At 41.5% G+C, this 14,022-nt stretch overlaps 1 protein-coding gene across 8 annotated transcripts in view; it reads left to right on the plus strand.

Annotated features, from left to right (window-relative positions):
- AKAP13 (A-kinase anchoring protein 13) overlaps window positions 1–14,022 on the plus strand; it is a 384,453-nt gene that overhangs the window by 82,093 nt on the left and 288,338 nt on the right. For all 8 annotated transcript variants that reach the window (XR_011030254.1, XR_011030251.1, XR_011030255.1 and 5 more), the window contains one exon: window positions 9,420–9,455. Coding sequence is in view for 1 of the 8 variants with exons in the window: in XM_068275158.1 (XP_068131259.1) it covers window positions 9,420–9,455 (36 nt within the window). In the remaining 7 variants the exon portion in view is untranslated. The remainder of the gene's footprint in view (window positions 1–9,419; window positions 9,456–14,022) is intronic.

The following is a 14,022-nucleotide window of genomic DNA, read 5'->3' on the forward strand; positions in this document are numbered from 1 at the left end:
GGACTTTCTAAATCCTTAATTAGTACTTTGTATTAGTCATACATTGATCTGAATATAATATCTAGTATATTAAAATGACCTGGTATGAACACCATGTGTACATATTTTGTATTTAAGTATTTATACAGCGCTGACATATTACGCAGCGCTGTACAGAGTATATTGTCTTGTCACTAACTGTCCCTCAGAGGGGCTCACAATCGAATTATTCAGGGCTTCCTCCTGCGCATGCACAGAAGACCCCGACTGACGCGACTGAGCCAGTTACCGAGCTGATTGCGGCTTAACGGCAGTCATCCAAAGTGGATGGAAAATGAATCTACTGGATAGCTTGAAGAAATAATGTCTTGCAGATTTGATCAGTGATTGAATTAGCTAGAAATTAATGAGAAGAATTCATACCCGGTTTGTTGCAGTAGACTATTGAACCATGTTGGCTATCAATAAAGGCAGGAGGTTTTGAATCTGGATGAAAGCGTGAGTTTGGCTAAGAAAGCTTACTCTTCTTTTAAGTTAGCCAATCAATGGTATCATCCTGACTCAAAAGCACAATATGGGGAAAGAGGGGCACAGGACTGTGCAAAATAAAAACTTTTTGTTTACACAAGTTTTTTCCAGGGCTGTGGAGTCGGAGTCAGGGCAATTTTGGGTGCCTGGAGTCTGAGTCGTAGGCGGAAAAAATGCTCCGACTCCTAATGAATTTACACTGTAATTAAAATAGAAAATATGATAAAATGTTCTATTTCTCAGATATTGTCATCATACATAATTTCTACATACAGTAATAGCTGTGCTTAGTCCACAAAAATGAAATAAACCAATCAAAATTAGTTACTTGTGCTGCTTCAATAAAGCAGTCCCTGTATTTTTAAAGCCAGATGTACATATCTGATTGTGACTGTACAGTATATATGATGTGTACACAGGAATATATATATATATATATATATATATATATATATATATATATATATATATATATATATATATATATATATATATATATATATATATATATATTAAATAACCTCTATGCTGTAAGTATAAAGCCCGATGTGTAGCCGTGTCACTAATAGAGATGGTCAATGAGATGGAAATAATTCTGCGTTGATTCTAATTTATGCAAATGTACGCACTCTCTTTGCTCATGAAATCAAATATATTATGTTGTTAAAATTTGGTTTGGTGACTACAAATTAAATGGTAACTGAGAAGGATAAAAAGAAAAGTTTTTATACATACCTGGGGCTTCTTCCAGCCCCCCTCTGGCTAATCAGTCCCTCGCTGTCCACCTCCACCACCTGGATCTTCTGCTATGAGTCCTGGTAATTCAGCCAGTCAGCGCTGTACGACTGCATGCTGCTTCCACAGCCAGGAGCGTTCTGCACCTGCGCAATAGTGCTGCGCAGATGTAGTACGCTCGCGGCGGAGTGTGTTCATGCAAACCACGCCAGACTGACTCAAGTGCCTGGAGTAATAGCAGAAGATCCGGGTGGCAGAGGAGGACAACGAGGGACTGATTAGCCTGAAGGGGGCTGGAGGAAGCCCAAGGTATGTATAAAACTTTAATTTCATCTGTCTCAGGTTTACTTTGTTACACATACATATGCACGTCCCACAGAGCTGCAGGGAATCCACTGAGAGCGTTGTGCACATTGAACACAGAGGTGTTGTCTATCACCCATAAACCTGGTTCAGATTGTGCATGAAGAATGTGTAATAGAGGAAGAATCTCCTTATTCCCCTGCAGAGTACCTGCACATCACTCTTACATGTGCCCACAGTTACATTGCCTAGGGCCTGATAGATGTTCTTTGTTCTGGTCTTTACCTTTTACAAGTACTCTTACTAAGGACTAGTTTTAGTCTATGACTAAAGGGAATAAATATGGCAGTCTCCATATCCTTCTCACTTCAGTTGTCTTTTAAAATTCCTAAGCGTTGTCAGTTAAGAGACGATTTTCATGTTACATACTTTCAATCAACAAGATTGTGATATGCAAATTAGAGGAGTCGGAGTCGAGGGGTCTGAGTCGCTGGAATCCTAAACTGAGGAGTCGGAGTCGGTGGATTTTTGTACCGACTCCACGGCCGTGTTTTTTTTCGTCACTGAGGTAAGCCACCTCAACCTTTTTCTATTTTATTCTGTTTTTAATTGGTTTTACATGTAAACCCATGTGTGTTTTTTTTTTCTTTTCTTTGACTTTCCATGTCATGAAAGCCATGCATAGTGGTCTGTGCTCATTTTTCTTTTGACACTTTACAGTGATAACAAATGAAGCCATAGTTCAAAGGGTGAGGTCATTTGGTGGGGTCATTTGGAAGAAGGAAAGTGAATGGCTGAGATGAGAATAGCTGACTGGACTGTTCCCTGGATATTTCCACTAAATTGTCCTCCAGCGAAAATACTGAAGACAAAAATAGGCTTGTTACGAAAAGTACAGCAAAGTGTTTCTATGTTGTAAAAGAAACAAAACAGTTAAACCCCTCTTTCATGCATATAATGTGAGAATGCTTTCTCTGCATGCACTTCCTTTGCAGTTATATTGAGACACTCGTTTTCAGGTGTGTTTTCAGTGCTCCACCAAACATTCCTGTGGTTAAGCTATAGCCATACATATGATATAGTCAATCATTAATATGATCGTTTATGCCTATCACTTTACCAGTTACAGGAAAAAACAGACTTTTATTACTGCATTGCAGTCCAACTACAAATTTGTATTTAAACCTCTTGAGGACCGCAGTGTTAAACACCCCTCCCCCTACCCCTAAAGACCAGGCCATTTTTCACTTAATAGCTGCAGTTTTAAAGAGAAACCGTGACCAAGAATTGAACTTCATCCCAATCAGTAGCTGACACCCCCTTTTACATGAGAAAGCTATTCCTTTTCACAACCGGATCATTAGGGGGCTCTGTGTGGCTGATATTGTGGTGAAACCCCTCGCACAAGAAACTCTGACGACCGTGGTACTCCTGGCAGTTTCCTGTCTGTGAACCTTGTTGCATTGTGGGAAATAGCTTTTTACTGCTGTTTCCAACTGTCAAAAAAGCAAGCAGCAGCTACATCACCTGCCAGCAGTAAAAATGTCACCATGTGATAAATGTCAGAATATAAATCGGGGATTTAAAAGATTTTACAATGGGCAAACAATGACTAAATCATTTATGCATAATTGTAAAAATGAAGCACTTTTTTATTAAATTTTTTCCACTGGAGTTCCACTTTAAAGCCAAGCTGCAGGGCTGTCCAACTCAGCACACAAGTGATTCCCCCCCCCCCCCCCCTCTTTCTTTTCTCCTCACCTACAGCGCTTTCTGTTGGTGGGGTCTGATCTCTCCCCAGATGTATTTTTTTTCCTTATATAAATATTTGTTTTATTTTAAATAAATAAACTTTTTTTTTTTTTTTTTTTTTGTAGTGCCCCCTCCTTTCCTCCCCGCCAGCCAATTAGCGTGATTTCATAGGCATCACATGGCGGTCCCCAGTACAGCGCTGCCTTAGATTGCAGCGCTGTACAGCAATAAAAGACGGCAGTTTCGCCATCTAACATTGCCGCTGGGAGACTGAAGGCGGAGCTCTGCTATCAGAGCGGGGATGTGCGCTATCGCCCGCAAACCACGCCCAAGGACCTTACGCTGATTGGCGTTAGGTGGTCCTGGGGCTGCCGCCGCAGCCACCCCTATCATCGGTGCCATTCGTGCTACTGACGAGCTACTGTTTGTCCCCTATCTTATTGTCTGATGAAGTGGGCTGTGCCTGCGAAACGCGTTGCATCTTTTGGGGTACCAATTATAAATGTATTTGTTTAATTCAGACAGTATTTTGAGTCTGCTTTCCGGAGGTAAGTCCACCACTGCCTCCCAGCAAATTTTTTAATTTTTATTACCTTTTATCCTGCTGGCGCCTCTGTTCTCTTAAGATAATGGTTAACATTCAGAGTTACCTTTCCTTTTCAGTTTGTAGGCAAAGCTGAGACTATAAATCTTTATTTTGAGGAGCTGTCAGCAATACTACCTCAGAAAAAAAACAAAACGCATATGTAAGTAGATAAATACTTGCTCTACTTACATAACCTATGTATTGCACTGTCCACTTTTTCATTTTATAAATTTTTCTATAGTAAAAAAGAGAAAATCCTTCTTGGGATTCTCCATCTTAACTGTGTCTATTTTGAAGTCAATCCTGATGTCATTTCGGGCCCTTTTCCACCTGCAATCGCTAGCGTTCACGCTGAACGCTAGCGATTGCTAAATCGCAAAACCGGCGATTCCCCCGACGTTTGCGGCCGCGATTTTGCTATGCTATGCACTGCATAGCAAAATCGCGGCAATTATCGCTCCGCCGCGCGTTCACGTTCCCGACAAAAGCGAATCGCGGTAGTGGAAATGACCTACCGCGATTCCTATGTTAAAAAGCAAACCGTAGCGATTGTAAAATCGCTAGCGGTTTGCGGTTTTGCGATTCAGCCAGCGCAAACGCGCTGGTGGAAAAGGGCCCTTCCTCCCTTATTCTCCTCTGCCTGATTGTGTATGCATTGCCTGCCCTCCTCCCAGTCTTCGTGCACCCCCACCCAGCTTTGCAATAGAAAGAGCATTGTTTCAACATGAGAAATATTGGCCAATCAGAGAGGAACAGAGGTGTGGGAGGGGAAAACAGGAGGGAAAGAAGCTTTAGTCAATCATGCTGCATTAGTTAATTGAGAGAAAAGTAGAGAAGCCAAAATAGACAACCCAGCATGCCCTGCAACTTCCTTTGTGTGGCAGATGTACCAAATAAGAGCCACGGAAACTGGAGCATGTTTCTTATGGTACCCATACACTGTGCAATAAAAACGTTTTGATTTTCACTTTTTTTTTTTACCAAAACGATCAAATTGAATGAAAGTTGAAAAGAATATTCTTTTACGATCAAGAAAAATGAACGATTACCCCATTTTCTTTTTTTTTTTTTTTCTTTTTTTCTATAAATCTCCAATCAGACCTGTTGGAAAAATCTTTATATTCGATCTAACGGAATAATCGAACTAAATGATCTGATCGAAAAAAATGAAAACTTGTACCATGTATGGGCACCATTAGTGATTTTTAAGTTTTCGATTGCCTGGTTAGCATCCATATTACCAGTTCTTGTTTACCAGATAAAAATAATTGATTTTTGATTCTATGCCAGACAGTAACACTTTAACATTAGACGCTTATTGTCCAGCCTATGAGTTTTTCTTTATTTTTTAGAATGGAAATCTAAGATTCAAATGGCCATTCCTTTCCCCTTCTGGTAGTCCTGCTTATGAAATGATCAGCTATGCTGGAATCTTTTGTCCAGTGTGTATTGGATCCCCTTAGTGAGGCTGGTCTCTCACTCTTCTGTCTCGTACTTGTTTTGTATTACAATTTTTGAGAATGTGGCTGTCTACTTACAATTTGCAACTATTATTGCTGATTTGTTTCAGAGGAGGCACTTCACATTGGCTCACTATAGCCACACTAGGGAGTTGTTGCACCTTTTTTATGCCAAAGTATGGACCAGACCAAAACCTGACAGATCTGTCAGATTTTTACTGCCTACTGTAATGCTGGATACACACCATGAGTTTCCGCGTCAAATGCGTCCGTCGATACGCGTCGATTCGATTATTTCCGAGCATTTCCGAACGAATTTAGATGATTTTTAGGTCGATTGCCATGTAAAGTATGGCAAATCGACCTAACGATCCATCGAAGCTTGAATCGGACATGTCGGAAATAATCGAATCGACGCGTATTGACGGCCGCATCGAACGCGGAAACGCCTGGTGTGTATCCAGCATAATGATGGATACACACGTTGAGATTTCCCGTGCGATTTGCGGGGTCGAACGGATCGATTCGATTATTTCCAACATGCTCGATTCGGATTTAGATTGGTTCTGCCATCGATTTGGCATACTTAACCTCCTTGGCGGTAATCCCGAGCTGAGCTCGGGGTATGCCGCCGGAGGTCGCCGCTCAGGCCCTGCTGGGCCGATTTACATTCTGTAAAAAGCAGCACACGCAGCCAGCACTTTGCCAGCCGCGTGTGCTGCTCGATCGCCGCCGCTCCGCGGCGATCCGCCGCGTGCAGCGGCGAAAGAGGGTCCCCCCAGCCGCCCGAGCCCAGCGCAGCCGAAACAAACAGTTCCGGCCGGCGCTAGGGGCTGGATCGGGCGGCTCTGACGTCAGGACGTCGACTGACGTCCATGACGTCACTCCGCTCGTCGCCATGTCGACGAGGAAAGCGAAACAAGATAGGCCGCTCATTGCGGCCTATCTTGTTACTTTCGATTGCTGGAGGCGATCGAAAGTACGCTTCCGGAGCGCCCTCTAGTGGGCTTTCATGCAGCCAACTTTCAGTTGGCTGCATGAAATATTTTTTTTTTTATTCAAAAAAAACCACATTGCAGCCTCCCTGGCAAAATAATTAAACCGCCAGGGAGGTTAACATGCAAATCGGTGGCAGAAACGATCTAAATCCAAATCGAGCATGTTGGAAATAATCGAATCAATCCGTTCGACCCCGCAAATCGCACAGGAAATCTCAACGTGTGTATCCAGCATAAGCAACAACAAATGAGAAAAGTATTTTTTAGCTCCTTTTTACTGTAGGAGAAATCTATATTTTTACGATTATCAAATCTGATCTATTGGCTGCAAAATCGCCAGATGTATGGCCACCGTAATAGTTAGTGTGTACAGGTGTCCTCTGATATCAGTGGCCTTCTTGGTAGCAATCTGCCAGAACAGATTGCTGTTGCTTGATTCTTATAATTTTGGATTTATATTGCGCTCTGATGTCTATTATCTGCGTGAGCCTTAAAAGAAGTTCCCAAGGCAAGCTGCTGCTGCTGCTTGTGATGTTGATCGCAGGACTGATGGAAAGCACAATTTGCCAAATTAGATGGTTTTGTCTGATGGAATGTCTAAATGAGCAAATAAATTGTGTAGTGTATGGCCAGATTTAGACTTTTGGGACGTAACTTTACCCATGAAACCTTCAGACTGAGCTCCAGCTTAATAAGCTTGTGTTTGGAATATTTCAATGTTTATTAAGTGTTTATATAGCGCTGACATCTTCGGCATTGCTGAACGGAGTATATTGTCTTGTCACTTCTGTCCCTCAGAGGGGCTCACAATCTAATCCTACCGTAGTCATATGTTCTACAGTTGTCCTTCAAGGCTAAGCACCATAAATATTAAAGGAGGAAATGAAAAGGACTTTCACACATTTTAAGCAGCAATATTGGGCAGCTTTCATCTTGTGTGTGGCAGACACGCTACAGACTTTGCTTGTGTGTTGGCCATTGTTCTTAAACTGAACAAGTTAACTATATTATGGCTAATATTGCACTTTGAAGGTGTTGGGGATACAGCTCATAAAAGATTCAGCGGATGTTTAATTTGCCTTACGTGCAGAGGCTTTTTTTTGAAGTGGGACATGGTAAATAAGCATGTTTTGATGTCTGACTTTTCATGTGTTGTACATCTGCTCTTGTTTGCTCTGCATATGTAGAAATCACATTCTACAAAAACACACACAAGCTGCTGCCAGGGTCAGTTACATGAATTATAACAGGGAGTGGCGATAAAGTTGTTCACTGATCTGCAATTAAGGAACAAAATGCAGACACACCAAACCTTTTTTTTTTCTCCCCTTATTCCCTTAAACTTTATTTAGGCAGTTATTATTATTTAGTATTTATATAGCTCAGACATCTTCTGCAGCGCTGTATGGAGTACATTGTCTTGTCACTAACCTGTCCTCCAGAGGGGCTCACAATCTAATGCCTATCACAGTCATATGCATTGTGTAGTGAATGTATCATATTCTAGGGCTAAATAGTTTTATGGGGAAACCAATTAACTTATCTGTATGTTTTTGAAATGTGGGGGGGAAACTGGAGTGTCCAGAGGAAACCCACGCAAACACAGGGAGAATATTATGTATTTATATAGTGCTAAGAATTTTCCCGCAGAATTTTACAGACTGGTACATTGAAAAAATGAATATAACTTGAATCTGTTTTTCAGAAGAGCTTACAGTTCAATTACTACTATAGTAGATCTAATGTCCTTACCATAGTCTAACATTAGTTATTTGGGGAAACTAGTTAACTTACAATGTTTTTGAGGTGTGAGAGAAAACCAGAGTGCATAGAGGAAACCCACAGAGACCTGGGCCCATATGCAATTCACTTTTTCACCTGAGTTTTCTCCTAGGAGATAATTTTTCATTTTCAATTTAAAATAACTTTCCAGCACTTTTCAACTAAAAATGTACCCAAAAGAAGTTGAAAAGTACTATCAAAATTATTTTGAGCATTTTTTTGCTTTATGGTGGCTTAAAAGGCATTTTATTGAAAAGTTAAAAAATGTCAACTTGGAGAAAACTGAGGAAAAGTGAATTGCTTATGGGCCCTGGAGAGAACATAGAATTTCCTTGCAGATTGTAGCTTGCGTAGCTACGTAGATTCAAGCTAGGGACTTACTTTATACATGCATTAGTACTTCATGGTTAAGCAAGCATGTCCAATTGCAGTCAGGTGAGTTGTTAATATTATGTGTGTATTGTGGCAGGTTGCATGTTGTGTGAGTGAGGCCTTAAAGTCATTCACGTGAGTATTTTCTGCCTTTTGCCTGTACAGTAGAGTACTGGTTATCCAGCACCGACGAGGATTAACTGATGACGTATACATGTGCTTTCTGGTTGCTTGAAATAGGCCCAGCTAATACAGTACTATACCCCACCTTATATACATACCATGAACTCTGTATTAAATGTTAAAATACAGTAATTGAAATGTGAATGTATATTAACCTTGTGGGAGCCATGGAACCCAGTCTTTAAAGGGAACCTGCACTGAAAAGGATATGTATTTTTCCTTTTAAAATACCAATTGCCTGACTTTCCTGCTAATCCTATGTCTCTAATACTTTTAGCCACAGCCCCCCAACAAGCATGCAGATCAATATTCCTGAGTTGGGATTAGGGAAATAACAATTGTACCTGATGTCAGGCATATATCACACAGTGTATGCCTAGGTTTGGTAAGAAATTACACGTTAGGTCTTCGTGGGAGGTGTCTTAGGAGGACACCTTTGCTGTCCAGAAAGAACATCCATGCATAAATCTGAGTATCAACACCTAGGTAAAGACATGCTATTCTGGTAATTATGCGGCTTTTATTCTTGCATAATTACAGGTTGTGTTTAAATTTATTACAAGGAAACCAAGTAAACCTTCTAAAGCCCTGACCCGTTTCTGCTAGACACAATGTCCCAAGGAGTTTCATAACAATCTCAATTATGCAGTTAAATTTAGCTGTGATTGTATAATATGATAAATGTACCTGTTGCTCAGAGCTCGTTACTTACAAGTTTGCATTTCATTTTCTCTCTAACAGGACATGAAACTTAATCCAAAGCAAGCTCCCATATACGTAAGTTTATTTTATCTAACACTACTGCATTTTGCTGTGGAAAACAATGTATACATGTATACCTTTATACATTTAGGCCAAGTGTGTCTGAGTAATCATATTGGCTACTTTTTGTGCTGTTTTTGTATCGTCTTGTACAGAACTATTTTTCTGTCTCTTTTATCATTACTAAGCCGTTTTGTTGTCATGCATGCTTTATATATTCTATGCACAGTAACACTTACATGGTCTTGTAGCTGCACTGCATATTGTAAGATGAATGGATATTGTAGGTATCACATTACTCTAAGGTTGCTTTTTCACCTCTTAAGCTGTAACTAAGGGCTGGTTCAGACAGGCATCTAAACAGGCCGCCCGATGTCTTTCTCAATGCTTTTCTGCAAACGCGTAGAAAACAGAGAAGCATTTGAGAGCTTTCGGCGGCTTGCAGAATCTCTTTCCAGTGTGTCTCCCTTTTAACCCCCGCAGGGAGACACTGATGTGTGCGGCACGTAGTGAGCTTCCAGGATTGCCTGAAACGATGGGGGGGGGGGGGGGGGGGGGGAGAGACACGACCACTTCAATGTCCCTTAAATGACAAGCGCCGTCACTCGTCATTAAGCGCCTGTCTGAACCGGCCCTAAAACTTTTGGCAACTTGTGAAGTCCTAGAAAGTACTAGACTTCATATACAGTACTGTATTATGAGTTTATGAAGATTCCTATGTGTATCCTGCACATCTTCCATAACACACGGTGCTAGTTCACATTAAATACACATAACACATGTTAAGCACACACATTATTATTCAAATTGGCTCATAGTTAAGAATCAGTGAAAGTGGGAATGAGGTAAACCTGGCACAGGAGTCAATTGATCACTGCTGCTTAGTTTTTGATATGCTTTGAAAAGTCTCATTATAATAAACTCTGATATAGTAAACCTCTGGCTATAGTAAAGTCAGTCCCCGGGTCCAAACCATGAATTTGCAATGTATATTAAAACTGATATAGTAAACTTTTGATGTAGTAAACTACTTAGCCAGGTCCCTTGAAATGTAAAGCTAGGTTTGCAGTGGTCAGTTGCATAACGCATGTGTTATGGTTGTAAACTGCAGTGGAGATTGGACATGCATGCAGCGAGTTAGAATAACAATAGCAGCTACAATGCAGTACTGCGAACAACCCCATAGAATTGTAAGGGCTGTGAGTTGGTTGGTGGGTTGGTGTTTTTTTTTTAATTGTGTCTGACCATCAGAAGCTCTTGTTGTTACACACATTGAATTTACATACTGGTTAAAAGAAACTTACGTGTGACAGCTGCTTATCGGTTTTCTGATAGTTCGTAGAAGTATAGTGATCTGGGCTTAAAGAGAACCCGAGGTGTGTTTAAAGAATGTTATCTGCATACAGAGGCTGGATCTGCCTATACAGCCCAGCCTCTGTTGCTATCCCAAACCCCACTAAGGTCCCCCTGCACTCTGCAATCCCTCATAAATCACAGCCATGCTGTGAGTCTATGTTTACATCTGTAGTGTCAGTCTCAGCTGCTCCCCCGCCTCCTGCATAGCTCCAGTCCCTGCCCCCGTCCCTTCCCTCCAATCAGCAGGGAGGGAAGGGATGCAGGCGGGGACTGGAGTTCTGCACGAGGCGGGGAGAGCAGCAGACTGACACTATAGAGATAAACACAGCCAGCTCTGACAAGCTGTTTGTCAGCAGCACGGCTGTGATTTATGAGGGATTGCAGAGTGCAGGGGGGCCTTAGGGAGGTTTGGGATAGCAACAGAGGCTGGGCTGTATAGGCAGATCCAGCCTCTGTATGCAGATAATATTCTTCAACCCCACCTCGGGTTCTCTTTAAATGAGTGCAGGTCCGTTAAGACATTTGGAGATTTTGATTGGACCTAATCGGTGATGCTTCCCCCATAATTGGGGAGTCACTGAATTTTAGCTTTCAGTACTGTGACAGCACAGCTTGAAGAAAGCCTGAAACAGCGGGCTGTCGCTAGATATAGTCGTACTTTTTAATATGTTTCAACAGAGTACTTGCTTTTTATTATACTTGGTGGTGCCAACCTTTGCTGCCTTCTGAATCATTGTGTCCGCCGTGGTACCTGGGGAGACTGGTCTTGACATATGGACTAGATTTGTCCTTAGTGTGTATTGACTATTCTTATCCTTTGTGCATGGGTGCTTGCTCTGTCCACACTAGGCAATTAACTTTAAAAGGGGAATCAGAATATTCATAATTTTTTTTCATTTATTGAAAAGACAGATCTGTATTATAAGACCATAAAAACAAGGAAAAATACCTTATTATAATAGGAAAGTGGTTACATACCAGTTTGTAAAGATTTAACATCAGTGTCATGTTTTTTTTTTAATTTATTATTTTTTTTTTTTAACCAAAAGTCAGTGTTTGCAGGACCTGGGAGTGGCATTAACTGAGCCAACCCGATCCTGCCAGCCCCCGCAGATCAGGTAGCATTATTATTGGTTTACCTTGGGTTTTCTTTAACACTCATAATACCGGTAATCCTGAAATCACAACTGTTGGAGGACTCTGTGTTTTTCGTGAATGCTTAGTTCCTAGGGAGAACAGTTGTGAGAGAAAAAAGAAGGTAGTGCGGGTCAGGGCTGTGGAGTCAAGTACAAAAATACTCTAACTCCTTTTCCTCAGTTTGATTCCTCCGTATTTTAAAATAAAAGGCATTTCATCACTGCCAAAGCTTTGGAAGTTCAAAGCTATATTAAGATGGCATCTGCTTTTGGTAACAAAAAGCTCCTCGGCCAGGGAGCTTCCACTCTACCCTGTCAGCCATCCCAGCCTGTCATTGCCAACCTGAATGCCCGGGTACGTAGTCTCTAAGATTCTCCGGAGCCCCGTATCAGCTGGGTTCCAGTGTGTAGCCCTGCCACCTTGAAGAAAAATGCCATTGTAACCCAGCTGAGTTGATGCAGGTGTATGCAAATTATGTATGCAAATTCATGTAGTTTGGAATGGAATTCCACATGGTTGTGTGTCCCTCTCCTGCATAAGATTCTGGTTGGAAGTGGCAATGGTGCGTGGTGGACGGTTGCTGGGAGGACATGTGCTGAATTGAATAGGCTCTCCACAGTCTACTTCCATGCACTTAATAAAAGGTGCAGATTCTAGAAGTAGCAAAAAAAGTTTGTCATCTTACAAGTAGGGTTTTTGTGTTTGTGTGCTTTTGCCTATATGGCATCTTGATTCTGTTAAGTGGCTTTTTCATTTTTCACATCCCTGTTTTTATTTTTAGGTACTCTTGTCAGCACAATTGTATTATTAGAGTATATTTAAAAGGAAGTGCGCTGAAGTGTCTGAGAATATTCTATAGCAAATGCTTCTCTTGATAAAGCTTTTATGCCTTGTACACACGATGCAAATTCCCGTCAGATTGTCCAATCAATAATTTCTGACAGGCCCAGTCTGATTTCCAATTGTTTTTCTGATTAATTTTCCGGTCATTTCTATACAAAATCGATCAGAAAAACAATCGGAAATCAGATCAGACCTGTCGGAAAATTATCGATCAAATGTCTATCTTGACAGGAAATTTCATCATGTACTGTATGCCAGGCATTACATGATGCTGAATGTGGATCTGTTGCTGTCTTTACGTCTTGGAGCATTATTTGAGAAATAACTCCACAAATGTGAACGTTTTATTGCAGTTTTGTCATTCTGTGTATTTAAGCCCATGTATAACCATACTTTTTTTTTTTCTTTTCCTCTTAAAGGGGCAGTATTGCGAAAATAGTCCTTTTTACTTCATTACATATAAGTTATGTACAAGTGGAGTAATACTTTAAACCCGTTTGGTGGCTGAACAAATGTAATTAGTACACTGGCATTACCTATTTGAAGCAAGGGAGCCACGTCAGAAGAAACATTTACTGACGCCGATTTAAACAATACCATTATGCTGTAGGAGGCAGCTAAATCAGCTGTTTGGGGTGGCATTATATTTCCCCTTGAGATGTTAGAAATAGGATGCTCCATCTTGTAACTGCACTCTCGTGCAGTTCTTCAGCTCATGTGAGCCGCGTGACGTCACCGCATTTCACAGATCCTAATGCTGCCTGCCGAGGCCCCTTCACCGCTGCTGGCAAGGACACGGACACCTATTGCTGTCCATTACTGTGGTTACCAGCTTTCAGCTCTGCGCAGCATTGTGGCAGCAGCACGGAGCAGCCAGGAGTTGTAGCTGTGTCCTGCTAGCATCTAACATTACGATTAAAGTTGTTGTTTTATTCACGAGGCAAGCATTCTTAGAAGGAAAGAGTTACTTTTTTTTTTTTTTTTGGCCTCGTGAATAAAACAACAACTTTAATCGTAATGTTAGATGCTAGCAGGACACAGCTACAACTCCTGGCTGCTCCGTGCTGCTGCCACAATGCTGTGCAGAGCTGAAAGCTGGTAATCACAGCAACGGACAGCAATAGGTGTCCGTGTCCTTGCCAGCAGCGGTGAAGGGGCCTCGGCAGGCAGCATTAGGATCTGTGAAGTGCGGTGACGTCACGCGGCTCACATGAGCTGAAGAACTGCACGAGAGTGCAATTACAAA

Source organism: Hyperolius riggenbachi, chromosome 3 (genome assembly GCF_040937935.1).
Source record: "Hyperolius riggenbachi isolate aHypRig1 chromosome 3, aHypRig1.pri, whole genome shotgun sequence".
In the NCBI taxonomy this organism is placed as follows: Eukaryota; Metazoa; Chordata; class Amphibia; order Anura; family Hyperoliidae; genus Hyperolius; species Hyperolius riggenbachi.